The 22,883-nt window shown below is 36.3% G+C and overlaps 1 protein-coding gene across 2 annotated transcripts in view; it reads right to left on the bottom strand.

Annotated features, from left to right (window-relative positions):
* Positions 1-8,189: 8,189 nt before the first annotated feature.
* Positions 8,190-22,883, bottom strand: part of LOC117424848 (cadherin-8) — an 80,036-nt gene continuing 65,342 nt past the window's right edge. For both annotated transcript variants that reach the window (XM_034041567.3, XM_034041569.3), the window contains exons 8-12: positions 21,329-21,465; positions 16,745-16,866; positions 16,396-16,513; positions 10,998-11,249; positions 8,190-10,079 (exon numbers count right to left, since the gene is read on the bottom strand). In XM_034041567.3, the coding sequence (XP_033897458.1) occupies positions 9,586-10,079; positions 10,998-11,249; positions 16,396-16,513; positions 16,745-16,866; positions 21,329-21,465 (1,123 nt within the window). In that variant the 3' untranslated portion in view covers positions 8,190-9,585. The remainder of the gene's footprint in view (positions 10,080-10,997; positions 11,250-16,395; positions 16,514-16,744; positions 16,867-21,328; positions 21,466-22,883) is intronic.

Raw genomic sequence — 22,883 nt, 5'->3', positions numbered from 1 at the left:
CAAATGCAATTAAATTAAGCTCATGAAATGTATTTAATGATTTATTAATTGATGTATTATTTATTTTGGTCTTGATTATGCATAAATAGTACTGTGACTACTGACCCCTGATGGTGAAATAAGATAATCAATAAACTTTGTATTATTGATTATCTTACTGTTATACTTCATGAGTGAATAAATGTGTGCCTATTGGGCACATGACATAATGCTTAAGGTTTCCTGGCTCTCACATAAATGTTTAGATGTGGTTTGAACATGATGTGTTGTGGCTATGGAATCAACAGCTATGATAAACCATTCTCATACACAATGGGGAGTTAGACAGTCATTTGATGATTGCGTGTGGATTCTACTAATTATCTGGTATCATTGATCGTTTAAGTAGGGGATCACAGAGCATAAGTACTTTGGAGCTGCCACTTAAAACAGAGTCCAGCTGTTCATAATTTCCTTCAAATAATAAAAAGAAAACAGGTACACAAACTGTGTTTCATGTATTTATATATCTGTATCACAGTGAATTTATTACAATATTAGATAAGCCACTTAAAGGGTAGCCATTCATTGTGCTATGATGTGTTTAAAGATGCAGTCCTGCATGTGTTTTGAATTTATAATGTTCGCTTGAGGTGATGAAAGATCCCACTTGAACTGAATTTCAACAGTTCATTTTTTTCAGTACAATAGGCTTATAGATAACTTTATAGCTTGGTGATTCTCCCGTCGCAGCAGTTTTGAAGTGGCAGCCATGCAATTAAGGAAAATTGGTTGGATGTGTCGGCTGTGACCTAGAAAGCTGCAAAGTCTGGATACCAAGCTCCAAAAATTGAACATATCCCGTCTGTAATAGGTCAAGCAGGCCCTTGACATTTCTAAAGCAGCAGTCCTTAAAATAAAGAAGTGTCCACCTAAGGTAGGCCTAGGATGAATAAATACTGTAATAGGAACTATCTGCTTAAACAAGGAAAACAGGTTTTAGAAATGTACTGTATGTAACTGTTTTAAATACTTCACATTCAGTCTTACCACCCATTCCCTCATCCCCTCTGAGAAACAAAATGCAACAAACTACTGTAGAAACTAGGGTAGCTGTTAAGACCATCACCCATTCTAGAATGAGACCATTCCAGAGCAGGATCAAGGAATTGTTCTTGGGCAATGAGGGGAAAATCACATTGCTCCTGTTCTGGAGAGAGGACTCAGTGTTACCAACTTTTTGTTCAAATGCCCTGTCTCCTCAACTGTAACTGTAACTCAACGGGGTGTCATGGGCAGGGGCTTGTAGAGATTGAGAATGCAAATGTACATCCAGGCTGTCATCTAGCGGTTCTGTCTTTTTGTTGCTTTACTGATCACCTGAGTAAAGCGGGGGATAGATCACTTGAGTTTAATCATCACAGCTGTCATTTAAACAAATTAGATTTTTCTGATGGTCAGACTTTGTTGGTGTGCTGATAAAGTTATTGAATCATTTGCACTCTTGCTGAACAGACCTGTTGAAGCCACATATTTGATGCCTATTAACTTTGATTCCTGAAGCACAGCTGGAGGAAGCAAAGTGCCACAAAGAACCCTCAGAGATGATTTCTCTACCCTCTAGTATAGGTTCATTAGTCTAAAGAATCACAAATTCTGCCTTTATTACAGAAATAATAAGATAACATAATTCTGTTTCATGTTGCCTCTACAGGACAGTCCTAATTTGAGGAAGGAAGAAATGACTGGTATTTTAGGTGAAATGATATGTTTCAATAATCAATAGCTATGGTTATGTCTGCTTTTTAAAATTCTATATTTTTAGGGATCAGCTTGCATTTTTTGTGGCACTGTTTCTGCTTTATAATTACTGTAGCTGTGTGATGCTAAAATTGTCAATTTTTTTTTTTTTTTAAATGGTTACCATTTAAAATCATGAAGCAGAGCATATTTATTTAGTGGCTTGAAATATGTAGTGGCTTTAATTACCTGGGGTTTGCTGTTTTCTGACTTATTCAATCTAAGGGCATATGTTAGAATATGTATTCTACTGGCAGCTGAACAAACTCCACCAACGGAAAATATGGTTGCACGCTTGTATGTTGAAGACGTTTTTAAATGTGTAAAAGCACTACTGGTATACAAATAGTGATGCTCATGTGTAATGACAACCTATAGTTTCATTGGAATGTAAGATTTCATTTTCAGAAATGTCCCATCCAAAGTAATGGGGTTTGGGAAAATTGTTTTAAAAACTCTTTTTAATTATGGATAAACATAAGATTAATCTTAGAGTAACTGTGTTCTTCCTTTTTACATGTTTTTGAAATAAAAGAAACTCCAAATGTAACTTTCTAATTGTCATAAAAGTCAGTGGAATTTTAGTCTTCAGATGTTCTTCTGTTAATAAAAAAATAACTTTGTTATTTACAAGATTCAAAGTAAAATGAGTGTAGGCTTAATTCCAATCATTACTAACACTGTGACATTTGAATTTACATTATTAGTTTGCTTCATTTTAATTGTGCATCTGGTGCTATCTATTCAGGTTCATGGCAGTATTTTATGTCATGTTAATTACCGTTTTCTCATAATCACTTCACAAGTGAGAAAAACATCCATTTACTCCTCAGAGATTCAGCTACAAACTGGTATCAGCTTGTCACCTGAGGGGGATTTCTATTAGGTGGCAAAGGCTTGCAAATAATCTGATTTGTTGTTTAGTGTAACCGCTTGTAACACTCTCAGATAAATAATGTGTACAACTGAAGTCTGACTGCTAATGATGCGAATGACCTGATGAGTCATACTGGCTGAATTTTGGATGTTTGTATAAGGAAATGTTTTTCATTTCAGTTAATTAAGAGAAGACACTTGTGTCCTATTAAAAATGCAGATACAGTGTATCCCTCTGACAATGCATGTACAGGTGTTAATACATTTGTTAAATTAATGATGCTTTTTTATAGTACAATATGTAACTGATCTCCATTTTCAGATGTGACTCCTTTTGCACTGAATTAACAATAGCAATAAATTAAATCAAATATTCTATGTACTAATACATCGGCAGACTGATTTACAATTCAACTGTGTTGTATGCTGATATTGTTTTTTGTTTGTTATTTACATACAGTGTTTTTACCTCAAGCTCTTTGTAAACAGGCACATGACACCATGTTTAAGACTTGACAGCATACGCACAAGATGAAATGAATAAAAACAGGATTTCATTGTTTAGTGAGATGTTTTTCAATACGCTTGATCAGACAGGCTTTTTTTGGGTGTCCCAGGTGGCATTAAATGTAAATAAACAAGCAAGACAGCTAGTCTTGCTGCTGAATCAAGCGTTCATGCTCTCATTATACAGACTTACTTCACTATAATGAACCCTTCTTATAATGAGCACCTGTTTTTAACGATCCCAACAGTAAGAACCGATTTTTTCAATGCAAATTAGCTCTATTAGAACGATCACTTATAGGATGGGCCCGGATACAACTATCTCAGTACTGACTGACACTGAACTTTCTCCAGTATCAAGTGTGTTATTCTCTCAGTGAAAACAAAGACCATGGTTGACTAATTCAAAGATAACGCTAATTCAAAGATGACCTATTGTAGTACGAATAATGCATGACGAATGCAATCGTTGCCTGTCCGTCATCTTCACACAAATTGCAACCAGGCAGCGGGTGTGAGGAGCAATCTACGCTGGATAGTTTTTTCAAGAGAAAGGACGTGTAATTACTGTATTCAGCATATAAGTGTACATTCTTTCCTTTTTCATTTCTTTACTGTTTTCTCTTAAATATATCACAGGTGGGAATTAGTGTTGGTGTAATTTATATGTGGAAACAAGTTTGTTTTGTGTGCTTTTTGAAGTTGTTATGTTTGATCAAATAAGTCGCCTTGGATAAAGGCGTCTGCTAAATAAACAAATAATAATAATAATAATAATAATAATAATAATAATAATAATAATAATAATGATTGTTTACAGATGGGCGCGCAATTGAGACTTGCTGCCTGCCTGTCTTATATTTGTCCTCTATGCGTTACCATCGTTGGTAGCGTCACATGACCAGTTTTTTTACTTTCTGTTTTGTGTTTAATAAATCCTGCACGCCTGTGCCGGCGTCTCAGCTCCAACTCCTCTGTATTGCAATGAGGTTACCCACACAAGTGAGACGAGTACCTTGTCACAATACTGTTTAAATGTTGATCAGTCTGAAGGAATCTTCATAAAAGTACTATATATTGATGTTCAATTCAAATTTGACGTTTTGGCATTATTCCGACACAGAAAAATGCCAAACCCTATTATAGTGAACACTCTGCTATAACGAAGATATCTCCAGGTCCCAGGGGGCTTCGTTATAGTGAAGTTAGCCTGTATTTTGTTATTGGGAGAGAAGGTGGAACTGTAGCACTTTCACAAGAAAACCTTCATAGATTGCCAAACAAGTTCTGAAAACTGAGTATATCAGGCATAGTGTCCTAATATTAAAATACATATTTTGAACCCACTGTTGTTGTAATCAGATCCGTTAATCTGAGTGGGTCTTAAAATCTTTTTTTTTTTTCTAAATAATGGCACAATTTATTGTTTGCTGGTAGGAGAATGAGGGAAACATAAGCAATGATCCAATTTCAGGAAATCTGCACATTTGAATCACAGTAGAGCTATTTTGTAATCTCACACCATGAATAAAACAGGTTCACAGCGACGAAAGACAGCAATCTTTGCTGAAAAATGAGAGAAGACCATTGTCTAAGAATGTATATGAGTTAAAAACCTATTCGGAGTCTTCTTGCAGACATTTGGATTGATGCTTTCTTAGAAATCCAATCACCTCCACCTCCTAATTTACATGAATCCGAATATGAAAGATCCTGTAATTGTATCTATTCATACATGATGTTTTGTTCTCCACTTGATCCATCTCAAGGTTTTGCTATCGAATGGGCAGCTTCATTTCCGCAAAATAACTTTCTCTCTTGAAGACTTGACATCTCATCTCAGAGTTTAATCTTGAAGGTGAAGGTGTCTTTGATACTGTTGGTTTCCACAATCTCTTCCCTTTGTTAAGAGGGTTAACTAAGGTAACAGCGATGGGCTCGTCAGCTACTGGAAAGGCCACTGACTGTAATATATGCCAGATTTCTACATTTACAAACCCTTTTAAATATAGTATTCTTCTGAGATTCGTTTCATTAGTCTAGGTTAGGGATGCCTGATCAACCTATAACTCTTTATTTATCAAATAATAAAAGAAGACATGTTTGAGCCTGATTATGGGTTGTGTTATTCAAACAACTCTTTGCTTTACTTTTCTCTATTTTGTCAATAATGCAGTCTCCCAGGAATGAGGAATTTAAGCAAGTTAGTTTCACTATAACATCATTATTAGTTTTGTTTGCATCTTCTTTAAACTGATACAGCAAGGAACTGTATTTCTCTATTCTCTTTTTTTAAATTTAGTCGTTGCCAATTCTTTTTTTATTATTTTCTCCCAATTTGGAATGGGCAATTATTTTATTATGCTCAGCTCACCGCTACCACCCCTGTGCTGACTCGGGAGGGCGAAGATGAGCACACGCTGTCCTCCGAAGCGTGTGCCATCAGCCGACCGCTTTTTTTCACACTGCGGACTCACCATGCAGTCACCCAAGAGCTACAGCGTCGGAGGACAATGCAGCTCTCAGGCAGCTTACAGGCAAGCCCGCAGGCACCCGACCAGACTACAGGGGTCGCTGGTGCGCGGTGAGCCGAGGACACCCTGGCCGACCTAACCCACCCTCCCCCCGGGCGGTGCTCGGCCAATTGAGCGCCACCCCCTGGAAACTCCCGTCCTCGGTCGGCAAAGGAATAGCCTGGAATCAAACTCGCGACGTCCAGACTATAGGGCACATCCTGCACTCCACGTGGAGCACCTTTATTGGATGCGCCACTCGGGAGCCCCCCTGTATTCTCTTTTTGTAGTGTTTGCAGTTGCTGCTTCTATTTTCAACATCCAAACCACAGTTAATTCAGTTTAATGTTATGCAAGTTCTCTATTTTAGAATGTTGCTTCGTGGGGTTGATGCTACATGAATACAAACACCCATGCTAACACCAGCACATTTATTTTCTGCAAGGTAAGCAAGGTAATTTTTTTTTTTTTACCCTTGAATCTCAACCTGCTTTTTAATAACCTTTTGTTTACTATAAATTATACCAATTTGGAATGTCACTGTTAAACATACATCCTCTTCTGGAAGTGTTCATTAAATGACAAGATCAAGGTTTTTTTGTTTTTCCTGAAAAAGACTACAATATCAGATAAGATTCATAGGAAATTCTAATCTCTGCTGCATTAACCAAAACATCAGGCAAGGGCTCAAGAAGATACTATCACTAATTTGAAAGATATGCATATCAGAAGGGTAGAGTGGTGCCTGTAAGCCTTCTTTGTGTCTGGACGTAGCACGTGGGGTCTAGATAATTTAAACTATGTCTACGTTTAGTATAAAAGCAATTATATTTCTGATGAGAATTTATCAAGCTCTTTTATGGAATACATTTTCCTGTTGTCCTTATTATATCGATGAACAAAAATGGCACATTTCTCAAGAGGTCAGACTCATTTTCTATGTTTAATAAACTAAACTGTGCTTTTTATTTTCTTTGTAAAAGGTCTGTATACATGATGATTCAGTGCTGTCACATTGTGTCTTTCAAGAATTTAGTGAGGTTTTAAAGTCATAGCTTCTTCCCAAGTTATATAACATTCTATACCATTGTCTTAATAAATCCCTTTATAAAAGTTTATTGTGGTAAGTTACGGTAAACGAAAAAGCAAATTGTAGTAAAGCTAATGTTATTTTAAAGCACAGGTGAACAAGTTAAATCACAAACGTGTATGGTATGTTGTGCTATAAAACTTATAATTAATCTAATGCCATAATTAGAAAGTAAAAAGAAATGGTAGGTTAGGCATGACTAGTGAAGTCGTAAAACCCTGAGTATGATTATAAAGGGTCAACAGCTCTCATTTTGAATGATTACACCATCAATAGTCAGATTGCATGAGAAACCTTTAATACTGAGTCAGCTGTGAAAAAAAAATCTCTATAACGTCCAAGAAAAGAAAGTTAACTTAATTAATGGGAGAACCTGCAGTGCTCTGCTAATACCAGAGGTAATTAAAAGAAAAGAAACAAAGGAAAGTCTGAGTGCACTTACCTTCTTCTGAGAGTTCAAATGATAGCAGAGTGGCAATGAGGTTCCTTATCTCATTCAAATTTGCAATGTGATGGAGACAGCAGCTGGCCCCATAAGTAGACAAGAAAATAGTTAATTGAGAGGCCACTGAATCCTAAAGGAAGGACATTTTATACACAGATATGTACTTTTTGTTGTGCCCGTCTCTACAGCTTCAAACATCGTGTGCCCATCTCATAATAACAAAATAAAAAGCCAACGTGTTTATTAGACATGAAGTTGCATAATTACAGTATAGTGCCACACTTGCCATAGTATAGCCATCATGGTTCAGTCAGCACTTATCTTTAAATTAGGGTGAAAAAGCAATAACTGGCTGAGATTTCACAAATTCGGTGAGGGATTTAGCAGCCTCTAATCTTGATAATAAAGCACTTACAAATAAAATGTCCAATAGTTGTATCTTTACTTTTCATTTGATTCAGCAAAATAAGATATTGAGGGGGAGGGGTTGGCGGGGCTGTCACTTTGAGTGCTTGAATGCACCTGTTTTTTGCTTTCCTGAAATGAACCATGATGGCCTCTCTGTTTAGATCTATGTCTTGATTTGTTTAAAATAAGAGAAACAAAATGGTTCAGTGGGATAACCTGCTCATAATGGACAATTATATATTAGATCACTGCAGATACACTTTGGAAAACACATGCATGACCTCTATCAAAAATGTATTGGCCTAAATGATTAGGAATTGTGGAGTTATTTAAAAAAAAAAAAAGAAGATGCAATATCATATATAGCTGCTGGTCTACGAAAGTTGAGGGATAGCAGGAATACAGTAGCTGGGCTGGCACTGTGTAAGCTTCACTACAAAGCCTCAATCACCTCAAGAGGCCCAGTCCTGGACCAATTTTGTAATTTGTATAAACCACTTTATACTGAAACCCAATTGAAAGTATAATGTGGTCAATAGCAGCAGTCCTACAAAAATACAACTCAATCACAAATATTTATAAAAATATATTTCACAAAGTAGGAAACAATACAGGGGTATCTCTGATTTACGATACACGGAGTAAATAATTAAACATACAAGTTTATAGCATAAAAGCACAGTAGAAAATATGATTTGCATGTAAGACTATTTAATATATAGTATCTACTGAGAACTGCCATATATTTTTTACAAACTGAGTATGCACGTAGCTTTAGTGCTGTTTTAATGAAAAGCTAAGAAAGTTAGCAGTAAATCTATATACGGATAATTCTCTAATATACAATGTAGCACAATAAGCAAAGTGATTTAGTTTGATTTTCTCATTTCCTTGTGTAATGTTACCAGTCATATAGCTCATCCCAGCTATTGTGCTTAAAGTATTACTGGTAACTCTGCCAAATGAATATTTCAGATATAATAATTTTACTATTCACATCTGTCTAAGTCATTTAGATACCATCTTTATTTTACAGTTTTACTACAGTTCCAGTTTTCTGTGTATTACTGCATTAACTTTAATATCTGAAACATTGCTTTTGCTTCAATAAAATAGCTGGCCTCGATCAGTGAGAAAGTACTTAGATGCACAAAATAACAGCCAGCAATGACATAGAAAAATTTAACAGTTCTTATATGAAGGGGAAAAAAGAGTCTTCAAAATCAGTCGCAGACAATTGTGTTTTCTTTTTACAAAAGAAGACCCCTTTCATATCTTGATTTTCTTATTGTTTTCTTCGGTAGGCTCTGCGTTATAGTTAGACTTTTAGAACACACTTAGAACATGTGAATAAATTGAGAATTATAAAGCAAGTCAAAAGGCTTATCCAGTTTATAACAAATGTATCCACCAATAATTAAACAATCTCAGTAAAAGCCATTATGGTTTTATAATCATACTGCTATCCAACATTGTAATGAAGACCATATATTGCTTTTTTTGTATTCTGGCAGATTGGCAGGATGATGGCTAGCAATTTGAAACTTGGACTATTCACATCAGCGGGACCCGTGGGAATGCACCACAGCCCAATATAGCTTCATGGCCCAATCGATTGATGCACAATATACAATATAAGTGCACAATATAAGTCCTCCATCTTGGTTGTTAAAGCGACTACCAAGAATCCAAATTTTGATGTTTCTGGTGGTCACAGTGAACAACAAATACCCAAAATACTGCTAGACACTCGACAGAATCTAATTCACACTCCACAAGAATCATAAACCTGCTAACATAGACATTGTTTTGTTTGGCTCAACATTACAATGTGTTTGATGTGTTTGATGATGATCTCTATACTTTCCACTAAGAAAAAAGGTGGCCCTTTTTATAGCCACTTCTAATAACCCTAGAATAATACACAATTTTGTAGACATAATCTGATGTTTTTTGTAAATCCGTGGTCAAGTCTCCATGTCACTCTCTCCCACAGAGTAAAGCTCCCCAAGTCTTTTAAACCGTGGACCCCATTCTCTGAGGTAGTCAAAGTTCTGGTCAGAGTCTGATGAAGTGGATTCTAGTGAACTTAGTGAGCCAGCCACTGAGCCCCTCCCTTCATACCCATAGATTTGTATAGAGTCATAAGGAGGTGCAGTGGGATCATTGTCAGCTTCATGTAGCCGTACGTTTATAAATTCATCAACGTCAACGCCGTTAGGGGCAGGGTGCTGTCCTTGTCTAGGCATAAACTGGAGATCTGGCTTGATATCCTTCCGAGGCAAAAACCCGTTAATGCCATCTGGATTCTGTAAAGTGGCAATGTCAAAGGCTTCTGTATCCTCTTCCCCGCCCCCCTCATCGTCATAGCGAATGATGTTCTCTCGCACGTCTTCGTCGTCTTTGATTATAAGAGGCTCATTTTTGTGTCTTCTCAAAGTCACAAACAGCACCACGATAACTGGAGAAATACAAGCAATACACTCTGAGATTCTTTTCAAATTCTAATTAGTTTTGTTTTGATACTATATATTATATATTAATATATACAGTATGCATTTTTCGTATTTATGATACATACTCATAACCAGTGTGTGTATATATATATATATATATATATATATATATATATATCCCCCACCCCTTGGGAGTTGCTTTATTTTGTCTCTAAGGTTGGGACCAAATCAAAACTTTGACAACCCGCTAATCACACTTAACAAAACTGTTTTTAATAGCGCTTCCTTTTTATGAGTAGAAGAAATAAGGTACTTGCAAAAAAATTAAAAAACGCTATTGGATACAGTTTTGTTAAGTGCGATTAGCGGGTTGTCAAAGTTTTGATTTGGTCTGGGCCCAAGTCTGTGAGATAATTGAATTGTTTTTAACTATGTGTAATATTTTATAGTATACATTGTTAAACAGTTTCTAACACTGCTTACATTTTTCTAAGCATATTTTGCATTGTTGTGAATAAACAACGTTCATTCAATGTCATATATTTTGTATATCAACTGTCTATGTACACCATGTATCAATCTCATAAACCAACTACACATACCACATATTCGTTTTTTACAATCTGTCCAAGATGTTGGGGTTGCCCTTATACACTTTCCAAATCAATATCTAGAGGTCTTAAACAATGCATCTCAGGAGGGTATTAGCCTTAATTTGTGGGCTAATTCTCGGAGACAGTGAACATTCAGTTACCTTTGTATGGAACTTGTTGTTGAGAACATTATTATTATTATTATTATTATTATTTATTTTTTAGCAGACGCCCTTATCCAGGACAGATTTACATCAATGTATCTTTTAAGAATAGTATTCAAGCATACTGAGATAACCAAAACATATTTAAATATATCAGCTCACATACCTAGCAGTAAGATAATGCATGCTAGAATAGCTATTAAGGCTCCCATGCTGAGTCCGATGGGTAGGATGTAAGCCTCGACGTTGCAGGACTGGACAACCCCCTCGCTGCTGCAGCCACACACTCGGATGGTCAGTGTGTGGGTGCTGCTCATTGGGGGGTTGCCGTTGTCACTGACGATGATTGGTAGAAAGTACATCTCCTGCTTCTGACGCCGGAAGCCATTATGCTTGGCAAGTACACTGACAGAGTTGTCTGTGGAAAGAGAAGACATTGCTAATGAGGGAGTTCTGGGTGCCACTTTAGGTTGATTGACATGTTCATTTCTGTCTTGCTCTTTTATCCAAGTATTTATTTATTAAACTACAACATTTCTTAAACCAGTACTGTAAATCTGTCCGCTTTGAATCAATGTTAATGGCAAAGCCCATAGCCCTGTATGTCTGCAATTAAAATAGAGCTCACATAAGTTTCATATAACCTAAAGATTTAGATTTTTTTTAAAAAATGAAACATGTGGCAAGTGAAGATTATTCTTAAAGATTCTCTCCTGAAACTACAGTGTCTGGGAGTATATATAAATGCAAGTTTGCTCAGTGTATATTGAATGGTACATTTAGCAAAAGGAACATTACTTGTGAAACAATGCAACTTGCACAGTATGTCTCATTTACCAGCAAAGTCCCACTAATCGGAGTGTCCTTGATAAGTATTATTGTATTCCGTGTAAGGAAGGCAACTTGTTTAAAACTTGTTTACATTAAAGACAGCCTCAAGTTACGGGTAGCATTTAGTGTTAACCAGAACAGGGAGATTGCCATCAAAATAGTTTTAAGTTTTCTGGCTGATTTGGTTGTAACATGGACACTGTACTGATCTTGTAGAACGACTCATCAGTAGAATTGAATTAGGGAGACGAGGTTAAAGAAGTAAGAGACTTAATGCAAGGGCATTGCAATCATCTACGGAGATAACACTGTGCCAATGGTTTTTATCCTGGTTTTCTCCCCAATTTGGAATGCCCAATTGTTATTTTAATCCCGGTTCACCGTTGCAACCCTCTGGCAACTCGGGAAACGGAGGCTGAAACACGTGTCCTCCGAAACGTGTTCCTGCCAATCCGTAACTTTTTGCACTGCGGATCCACAGCAAAGCCACCAGACCTATAGTGGCTGAGGACAACACAGTTCTGAATGGCTCCACGGTGAATGCGCGGTGAACCTGTGTATTGCCCTGCCAACCTAATCCCTCCCTACCTGGGCAGTGCTCGGCCAATTGTGCGCCGCCCCCTAGGAACCCCCAGTCACGGTCGGCAATGACATAGCCTGGATTCGAACCTAATAAGTAATCATATAATGACACATCCATGTCACAAAACATTGTGCTGTATTACTATTGAGGCAGGATTTTTTTTTTTTTTAATCACTGTAATAATGTTTGACAAGACTACCTATGAAGAATGTATTTTTTTTTTCTTGCTGTTGCTGGTGTTGTTTTCAGCAAATGGCCAAACTTCAATAATTGTCTACGTAACAATGCATACATCTAAAATAATGTAATTGCTTCAATTTCGACATGGAAATTACTTTTCTTTCCTTGTAGTAATTTTAAGGCAGCAGAATCAGATATGAAAGCTCATTCCTTTTATTCCGGACTAAAGTAACATTACTGCAGCCCAAACATAGCATCTTCTCAAATATGTTTGAATTAACTGGAAATATCAAACATTATTAAGACTCTGTGGAAGCCCTACTAAAAGCAAACTAATGATGATAGTCCTGAAATGTACGATAGTTAAGCACATCCCTAGGTAAATGGATCTTTAACCTGATCTATTAATACCTGCTTGATTACACTATCTGCAAGATGAACAAAACACATGCACTGTGCCTCATCTCATGAAAGAGCTGTTTACAGCTAATAAATAATCATATGATACAATGTACTTAAATCAGTATATTAAAATATGCGTGTCTTAATTAGAGTGTCTATCTATAAGACAAACTGTGGTGCATGGGGCTCTATGTTTATTCATAAACAGTCTAATGAAAATGTAAATATATTTTTGCTTCCTTCCATCCTTCACAAGCCACAAAGCAATTATTTGTAGGTGCACTGACTGATTTATTGTACTAATTAAAATCCCATTCTTGTTATTAAATAATATTAGTAGGTGGCTAGTGCATTCCATCGTCTGCCTCAACAAATGGAAAATGAGTGTTTAATGGGGATTTTGCACTGTAAAGATGTCCTGTTAATAAACCAGTTGTTGTCTTCACAATGATTGCTCTTGCTGCCTAAACATTTTTGCAGAGGTTAACTTACCAAATAGGAAACACAGTGGGGATTTGAAAGGAAGAATACAAAGCTAATTCACATCTTAATGCGCTACAAAGTAAAACATATTGAAATAAATTACTTATAGCATCTGCCAAAGAGGAGCTTTTAGACTTGTTAATGGAGCTATGAATGATCAATGCAAAACTATGCAGAGTCATCTACATGTATTTATTGGTATGGTAAAAAATCTTCTGATTTGTTCTAAATGAAAGGAATTATGGATCTTGTAAATTTAGGATTTTCTATCGTCTGTTTTGCAAGCGCAAAATCCTAGAAATAAAGTACTTTATTTAGTTTCTGTGGGCTGAACTGCTGTAGCTGATCAAAGGGTATTTAATGCAGTTTCTCTATTAATTGAGATCTGAGGGGTTTGTCTTCTAATGCTGATACTCAGCAGTAATTGGAGAACGTTGTCAAACTCAAAAACAATGAAACACAAACTGTCCATAGAAGCTCAAATCAGCCGAATGCTTGTGATTGCTCGCAAAGAAGAAATTCCGGCAAGTGTGGTGAGGGAATTAGGCAGCACTCAAGGACATTCACTTTGAGCCTAAAGTAAGTTTTAGTTGGGAAAAGGCATTTTAGGAAAATAGTTCAAATGGTTCCAGTTGTTTGCTCTTTTCATTGCATAAATGTATATTTTCAAAGTAAAAGTTAATCAGATTGCGCCCTTTCTCCAAATGGAGGGATTATGTTACAAACATCTTCTATTGGAAAATGGTTTTGATATATCAGCACCTGTCAGATCTGATGATTGATGTTTGGGTTAATAGTTTACATGGCTGTATCATGCTTTGAGGTGTATCGCCAATTTATTTGCATCCTGCTTTGAATTAAATAAAAACATCAATGCTACAAAATGTAAACTTCCCACATGACAGTTAAAATGCTGCAATACAGTTTAATCCATTTTGAGCTGGTGTTTTCAATTATCTTATAAACACATTATACCAGTGGATTATGGGGAGACTAAAAAGTCACACTTTTCATATCCCATTGCATTAAGTGTTATAGATGGTGTACAAAAAGTAAAGCTTAGAGTAGAAGTATTACCACATGGCATATTCATGCCTTTTTATTCTGATTGAGTGTAGTTTAGCGAACTTTAACCCATCCAATGATCAGTTTATATTTTTCTATTGTGATTTTCAATTATGTTTTGAAGGAGACAATTTAGACACAGATACAATATCTCAAGGTTGCACAGGCCAAAGTTACTTTAAGTATGATCTATCTATTTATCGGTAACACTTTAGTTTAGGTGTCTGTTATAAGTGGTTATAAACAATCTATAAACATGTTATTAGCTATGCTATTAACCAGTATAAAGTACTCAGTATATAGATATCTTGAATTGAATTTCAGATATCTCAAAATGAGTTTGAGATATCTTGAAATCGAGTTAGTTTGAGATATCTGCAATTCATTTTAAGATAGTTTGAAATGCATTTCAAGATATCTCTAAATGATAATTTGGCTTTACATAGGCCTAGACCATTTTGCTAATATGGCAATCATTTAGAGATATCTCAAATTCAATTTGAGATATCTTGAAAACAGGGTTAATTTGAGATATCGCAAAATGCATTTGAGATATTTATATATATATATATATATATATATATATATATATATATATATATATATATATATATATATATATATGTATTTAATATAACTTGATTGTGGGACACTACGGCGTGCCATTTTAAAGATTGAAATGGTATCCTAAAATTGTATTAAAAAAATGTGCAATGTGTCTGAAATAAAGGCATATACTGTGAGGGCTGCTACAGAACAAACATTATTTCCGAGTACAAAATAAAACAGAAACATAGCAGCTTGCCTCCAGCTTTAGTAAAAGAACAGATGGAATAAACCAGCTGAAGATTCCTTGCCCCTAGCTCCGTGAGAAACATGATAAAACATTAGTCTGAACACAGGCATTTCAGGTAATGCAAGTTCGAGGGGATGATAGCTGGTTAAACTATCATGCTGTTAAGCAAACACATTTAGTACCGTCTACTATACAGAAACAATTCAAGAAACCACAGTAAAACTAATATTAAAAAATGACATTGAATATTGGATGATACACAAAAAATGTTGTTCAGTATTACAGCATCTACACTTTTATTATTTGTTTATTTAGCAGACGCCTTTATCCAAGGCGACTTACAGAGACTAGGGTGTGTGAACGATGCATCAGCTGCAGAGTCACTTACAATTACGTCTCACCTGAAAGACGGAGCACAAGGAGGTTAAGTGACTTGCTCAGGGTCACACAATGAGTCAGTGGCTGAGGTGGGATTTGAACCGGGGACCACCTGATCACAAGCCCTTTTCTTTAACCACTGGACCACACAGCCTCCCACTTCTTACAAACCGCACTACCTGATGCGATCTATTTCAGAACCGGACTCGAGACTACCCCCTGAGGTGGTCTCGAAAGTGGTTCTCGAGTACAGTATTAAACATTGAGTACTGTAGCTGCTAACCATATTTAGCACTTTAAGCCGTTTTAAAGGCAACTAATACTGTTTAAAGGCATAGTGTGAACAGGGCCTAAATCCATGCAACTGCTCATAAGATATATAGACTGCTCAGGATCTTTCTTTTTTAAGTTTTCACCATGCTGTATTCTCCATATCAGCATGGTTCACGTCACCTACTTAAAACATTATACCTTAGGCACCTTCCATTTAACTGCAAAGTCCATTCAAAACCGTGACATCATAATTGGCCGCGTACCTCAGCCACTTACCAGTATTCTCTTCATCAGCCCTTTTCTCTTTTAATGAAATTATCAAATGGACTAATAATTAGAAAACAAATGGACTAATAATTAGAAAACAAATGGACTAATAATTGGAAAACAAATATAACTGGATGTTAAATGTGTGTATTAATAATAAAGCAGTATATAACAGAGTTATAGGATGGTGAATGTCTGTGTATGTGTTATATCGACACTTGTAGCCCCGGTCCGTTCTTTTCTACTTGACGATATTCCACCTATAACCCCTTGACACTGGCTTTTTTCTTTATAAACTGTTTTTACCTTCATTGTTCTTGATGGTGAAGTTGGGGTTGTTAGATATTTCTGGCACTAAACTGTAGAAGAAAAAATGTCCATTTTTCGGGTCATCCTTGTCAATAGCACTGACAGTCTGAATGACCTAAAAAAAGGGAACGCTTTTCATGAAATTTAAAAAGGCAAGCTTACGATAAGAATTCAAAGTCATAAAGCTTTTTTGAGTAGTCATGAATTATCAATAATAATAATAATAATAATAATAATAATAATAATAATAATAATAATAGCACCTCTGTGGTATGAATGCACTGGAAAGATAAAGAGACAGTCTAGGTATTTTTTTTTTTTTTAACAGTACGCCAGCATGTTTTACCTGTCCCGGTTTTCCATTCTCACACAGGAAAGCTTCGTACTCTGATGCAAATTCAGGAGCATTGTCATTGATGTCAAGAACCTTAATGGTGACAGAACTACGAGATATTTGACTGTAGTTCCCTGTAAAAAAATAAATACATGAAATGAATATTTGTTTTTAGCAACATAAATACAGAAAAACAGCATATTCATAGCTATGCAGTTTGTATTTGTAGTCAGTCATTTAAAATATCATGTCAACATGGAGAATAGGATACATATTGACAATGAAATTGAATAAATGGATGGATAGTACCACATTAGGCTGTCAAGCAATAGTAGGGAAAAACTGAATCCAACTAAAATACTGTATGTAACCTACGCAAAGCAATATTAAAATTCCCTGCAACAGTCATGTTTTAAACATTACACTTTTTATTTTATTTTATGCATATTAATGAAATGATCGCAGATGAAGTCTAAAGGCTTCGATACACTACGCAATTTCAGTGCAATCCAAATGTGTGATTACATGCAATCGATCTTAGTTTTGCAGGAGAATGATAAAATCAAATTAAAAAATAATTTTGGGAGTGCATTTATTATTTTTATTTTTTTATAATAAGCCTATTTACTTAATAATAATAATAATAATAATAATAATAATAATAATAATAATAATAATAATAATAGATAGATAGATGTAAACAGGCAATAATCATCATTTAATTCATTTTTAAAGACCCTGGGTCTGTACTTTCGTTGTCTTTTTTTCTGCTTGGTTAATAATGTGGTGTCTTACGATATTTCTATATGTTGTACTTGTCTTATGTCTGCATCAAGTGATTGTTGTTAAAATAATAAATTGTTGAAAGCTTCCAAATCAAGCAGGACAAATTAAAAAAAAAAAAAACACTCAAAGGGTACGATTTTGTACAAAATTCTTAAACATCGTTTCCTATTCATCATAGTTCAGAATGCATCAGTTAGTTTCCTCGTTGCAGAGACCACGATTAGTGTTACTGTAATGACGTGGAACATTACTATTTTTACAATCACTCGAATGAAATACATTAAACTGTCAATTAGAGCATTTTCTTTGAAACAAAACTGTACAAGACACAAATACATACTATATATACAAACTCTATATAATGTCTATATGTAGTGCTACTGGTTTTATAAAATTACTATTATTTGAATTAGGCATACACGTAAAATGTTTGATAAGTACCATTTCAAAAACTGTTTAACTGCCTTCATTCATGCGTGATATAATGTTGGTTCCTCTAGTAAATTGACAAGTAATTGATATTTAAAATACATTTTTGGATTAAAATTTGATTATGAAAGTGGTCTAAAATGGCTCAGAATGTATCTGAGAACATGTAAAACCCCAGAGCTTTTTGGTGCCGCCTAGGCCTCCAAGCCCCCGGCCAGAACATTGGTTTCAGTCAAAATGGTCGTTGGACACTGGGGACACATACTGTATCTCTGCACATACTGTGAGCTCATCCCAGTTTTATCACTGGGTATATACACTTGCACATATGAAAGAATAAATTAATTTAGAAAACGATTGAGTGCGAACAGCCAATCAGCTTCCAGATCTTGCAGGCTTCTATTTTGCATAGATGCCCGCTGGAATGTTGAAGTGGTTAACTGTGAATTACATTTTAAATCAATCCACGCATAAATACTTTTTCCTTAACATTCTAATCTACAACTGATCTGATAACATAAAAAGCTACTTAAACACTATGAATGTCAACCATGAATGTCAATTTTGATTTCTTTGGAAAGATATCAATACTGGAGTGGGTAAATTTGCCATCCTCACCGACTACAAACAATCCAGCTGCCGAACATCTACAACAACAAATCCTCAGTACCAAAACTAATAAAGAAAGACTTATCAACATACAGGAACATGAGCTTCAAAACTTGGAACTACAAAAAAATGAACTAAACAAGACAAAATGGTCAGTATGACTTTATAAGAGCAACTACTGTTCAGTTACTTTCTGATGCTGGTCTAGAGACAAGAGAAATCATGTCTGTGACAGGACACCGCAGTGAAGGCTCAATTCGCAGCTACTGGACAGCAAATCAACAAGAAAGACACGATTGGTCCACAATTCTGTCATCAGCTGCATCCAAACAACATCCTCCCTCAAACCAGCCAGTCAAACTGCCAACACTGCTTCAGTTCTTTCCACACCAGCCAATCCACTCCCTGCCAGCTTGACTGACGCCCCGCCTCCAACAACAAGTTTCGAGTATGAGTCTAGGAGAGGGCGGTAACAAAAGTCAAGGTCATAGCAATACAGCCCTCTCGATGCGTGCTCTACCATGTGGTAGATGACCTTGACTTTTGTTACCGCCCTCACTTACAGCTAGGGACGCATAATTCCAGTTGCAGTCATCTACCACACGATAGAGCCCGCATTGATGGGCTCTACTGCTTAAATATATATTTTTTCATTATATATTTATTTATGTATTTATATGTTGTTGTTGTTGTAGGGTTTAAACATGGTTATCCTGGTCAGCCCACTGAACTAAAACCAAAAATAATCCAAATAAATGTAGAATGAAAGTGACAGTCACTTAAGGCATGAATTTATGTGCTAAATAAATATATTTATTTAGATATATGCAATGAATTTACTCCTTGCTATTATATATAACCTATTATATCTAACACATATAAGTGCCAATATACTGTATGGAAAAGTATGGAGAGACTCATAGAATACCCTTGTCTAACACATTTGAAGTCAGTATCTGAAAGCTTTGGTCCCTGATTTAGAAACCAGAAAGTCCCCTGTCCATTGGCAAATAGTCAGATTTTATAGACCCGTAATTAAAATAGACCAAGAGAATCACAGACTATATCTGCGTACCAAATGTGATTCAATACCCTAAATGGTTTTAAGTACTTTGGAAACCAAAATGTCACATTAATACGACATGGCAGGATGAAGGCCACTGGCAAATTTCACCCAAGGAATTTAAACAATATAACTAGGTGTTTAAAATATACAGGTTTACTAAAACATTGCAAAAGAATTGTCTTATAAATAAAACATTTACTAATAACTCAAAGCACTGATGAGGGTTTTAACTGAAAAGTTTGTTGACTTTCTTAATAGTTGACTGTAGTACTTTTAGTATAGTACATGTTAATACAGTATACAAGGCCTAATCATGAATTAACCACACGTATCTTCAAATAGTTAAATAAATAAGGAATCATTTATAAGATCGACCCATGAAACAAATTGTTTTTGTTAACTGGCTGTAGTATCTTGCAATGCACTGAAAGGAGCTTGTATCTGAAATATTTCAGGTGTTAGCTCTGGACCTGCACAGTGGCAGGCTGTTAAAGTGACTTTCACTCTGACAGCTGGGAATTCAATCTGATTAGTTAGATGTCATCTGGTGCAAGCAGCAGAACACACAGCGGTTTGGGTGGCAAATCATGATAGAATGGGACAGGGAATACAATTCCTCATGTTCACAGCAGAATAGCTTTTAAAAATGGGAATCATTTCTAGACAGCAGTTCTGTTCAGAAAACGAGGCACATTTATTTACATTATTTTCATTGGTTGGACTTGCCAATGGGGATCAATGGAAAAACATCTGGTAATGTCAAGTACTGTATTATACACAGAAGAAAAAAGTTATATAATCTTATCACATCCCATTTCTTGCCCACAACTATATATATATATATATATTTTTTTTTAAATTTAGTCGTTGCCAATCAGTTTTTTTTTATTATTATTATTTTCTCCCCAATTTGAAATGCCCAATTATTTTTAGGCTCAGCTCACCGCTACCACCCCTGCGCTGACTCGGGAGGGGTGAAGATGAACACACGCTGTCCTCCGAAGTGTGTGCCGTCAGCCGCCCGCTTCTTTACACACTGCGAACTCACCGTGCAGCCGCCTCAGAGCTACAGCGTCGGAGGACAACACAGCTCTGGGCAGCTTACAGGCAAGCCCGCAGGTGCATGGCCAGACTACAGGGGTCGCTGGTGCGCGGTGAGCCGAGGACACCCTGGCCGACCTAACCCTCCCTCCCCCCGGATGACGCTCGGCCAATTGAGCGCCGCCCCCTCGGAGCTCCCATCCACGGTCGGCTGTGGAATGGCCTGGACTCGAACCGGCGACGTCCAGGCTATAGAGCGCATTCTCCACTCTAGCGAGTGCTTTTACTGGATGCGCCACTCTTGAGCCCCAGGCCCACAAATATGTTTTTGTGGGAAACTGCAAAGTAAGCATTTTTTATATGATTAATTGCATCATCCATTTCCACCACACTCCACCTGTGAATGCAATACACTTTCTCTACAGCTGAAAACTATAGCTTTTATGTCAGGTACGAGATAACCATCACCGCTCCCCTGAGAATGCAGGTTCTGGTTAGACAGATCCATTCACATTCTCCATGTGTAAAGCAATTGCTACAATTCCTCCAGCAGGTTTCAGTAGGTGACATATCACTCTTGCTCACACTTCAAGGAACACTCAAAGAGGGTTGAACAGGTTACCCACAAGTTGTTAAGCCAACCTTGGTTAATGTCTTGTACTTACTGATTTCGGTGGCTATCACAGTAATGTTGTGCCATGGATCTGTCTCTCTGTCGAGTGCTTTTGCCAGGGTTATCTTCCCATCATCAGAATTTATGTTGAACTGCCTCTCAAGGTCTGTGTGCCGATCGATGGAATACCTATAAAACAAATATCCTTATAATCTATGATAATATTGACAAATTGTATGTGGAATGTAGTCAATACGATTTCAGCAACCCCTTGTGAGCTGGGTAATAAACCAAGGACTCTTGTGGGTTGAAATGCACAGTATAGCGACCTTTAAACTCTTATAATTATTGCCAAGGGCTAATTACTGTACTAGCTACAGATTACCAGTTAAGACAATAATGTGGCATCAAGATTGATAGATATTTCAAGATTAGGTCTGAATAGTGCCCAATTAATAATTCTTAGCTATAAAAAGTTCAAATTCTCTACAATTCTTTATATTATATATGTTAAGTTACCACAGTCTTAATACAAGCCTGGAGGAAAACCCAAATGTCAATTTAATACCATTAGTACTGTGATTTTTCACAATATATTAGCATTAACTGAGTTGTTTTCAAATGAGAAATATAAATTTGGTGTTAATGTCGAGTAATTGGCTGAAAGAAGCCGTAGGCCATGTGTGGGTGTGGTTCATATTAGTAAAAAATATATAAATAAATAAATAAATGTTTATTGGGCCAGATCCAGGATGTTTTCTAGAGTTATTTATGAAGCAACATTCAGCAGTGCCAGACAACAGAACGTTGGTTATTGACAGCTGGTTATTGATATGAGCTGGGCCCAGAAGAGTCTGCTGTGCGCCACTCACTGAAGATAAGACATAGCAGCAGCATAACAACAAATGGGCATTAAAGTTCCCATAATATTTTAATATTGTGAGGCATGGATGCATTGAGCACAACTGGCAATGCATGTGAAAAAGTGGACTGGGAAACGACAATTGCAACGGTTTAAAACATGATTTCAAAAGTTCTCAACAAATAGATGTAATTGTAAGTCTCACAATTGCCGGCAGCTTTAGTACATCTCATTATAATATTTGAGAACCCTCATCTCCACCCCACTTTTGCGAATTTATGCAGGAATGCCCATAATTACACATTCATATAAGGTTGAACTGCAAAGAAGAACTGCTGCCACAAAGCATTCCCTAAAAAGTCGTTAATAGCATTGAGTTGCTTTATGTTATTTCATTTCTTATTTTTATTTGTTTTTTGTTGTTTCTTCAGTTTAAATTGGGACTATGTTGTGTTCTTCCACAGTGTGCCGTTATCTATTGGTACGACAATGTCTTATAATTGACTGTATGACCGAAGGAACTTTCATTTCATTGGTTCTTTGTTTCCCGGGGGAAAGGGTTGTGGGAATGGCATATTTTTGAAGCTCAGTTGAGCTGCAGCAGTTCAGCAGGCAACATGTCATGTACTATGTGATGGATTTGCTCATCCGTGCCTGAATTATGTATAAAGACATTTATTTCTTAGTATATACATCATTACACATATGTAGGTACAATTAACAGGTACATTTAGGTGCAGGTACA

Source organism: Acipenser ruthenus, chromosome 19 (genome assembly GCF_902713425.1).
Source record: "Acipenser ruthenus chromosome 19, fAciRut3.2 maternal haplotype, whole genome shotgun sequence".
In the NCBI taxonomy this organism is placed as follows: domain Eukaryota; kingdom Metazoa; phylum Chordata; class Actinopteri; order Acipenseriformes; family Acipenseridae; genus Acipenser; species Acipenser ruthenus.
This window is presented reverse-complemented; position numbering and strand designations above follow the sequence as displayed.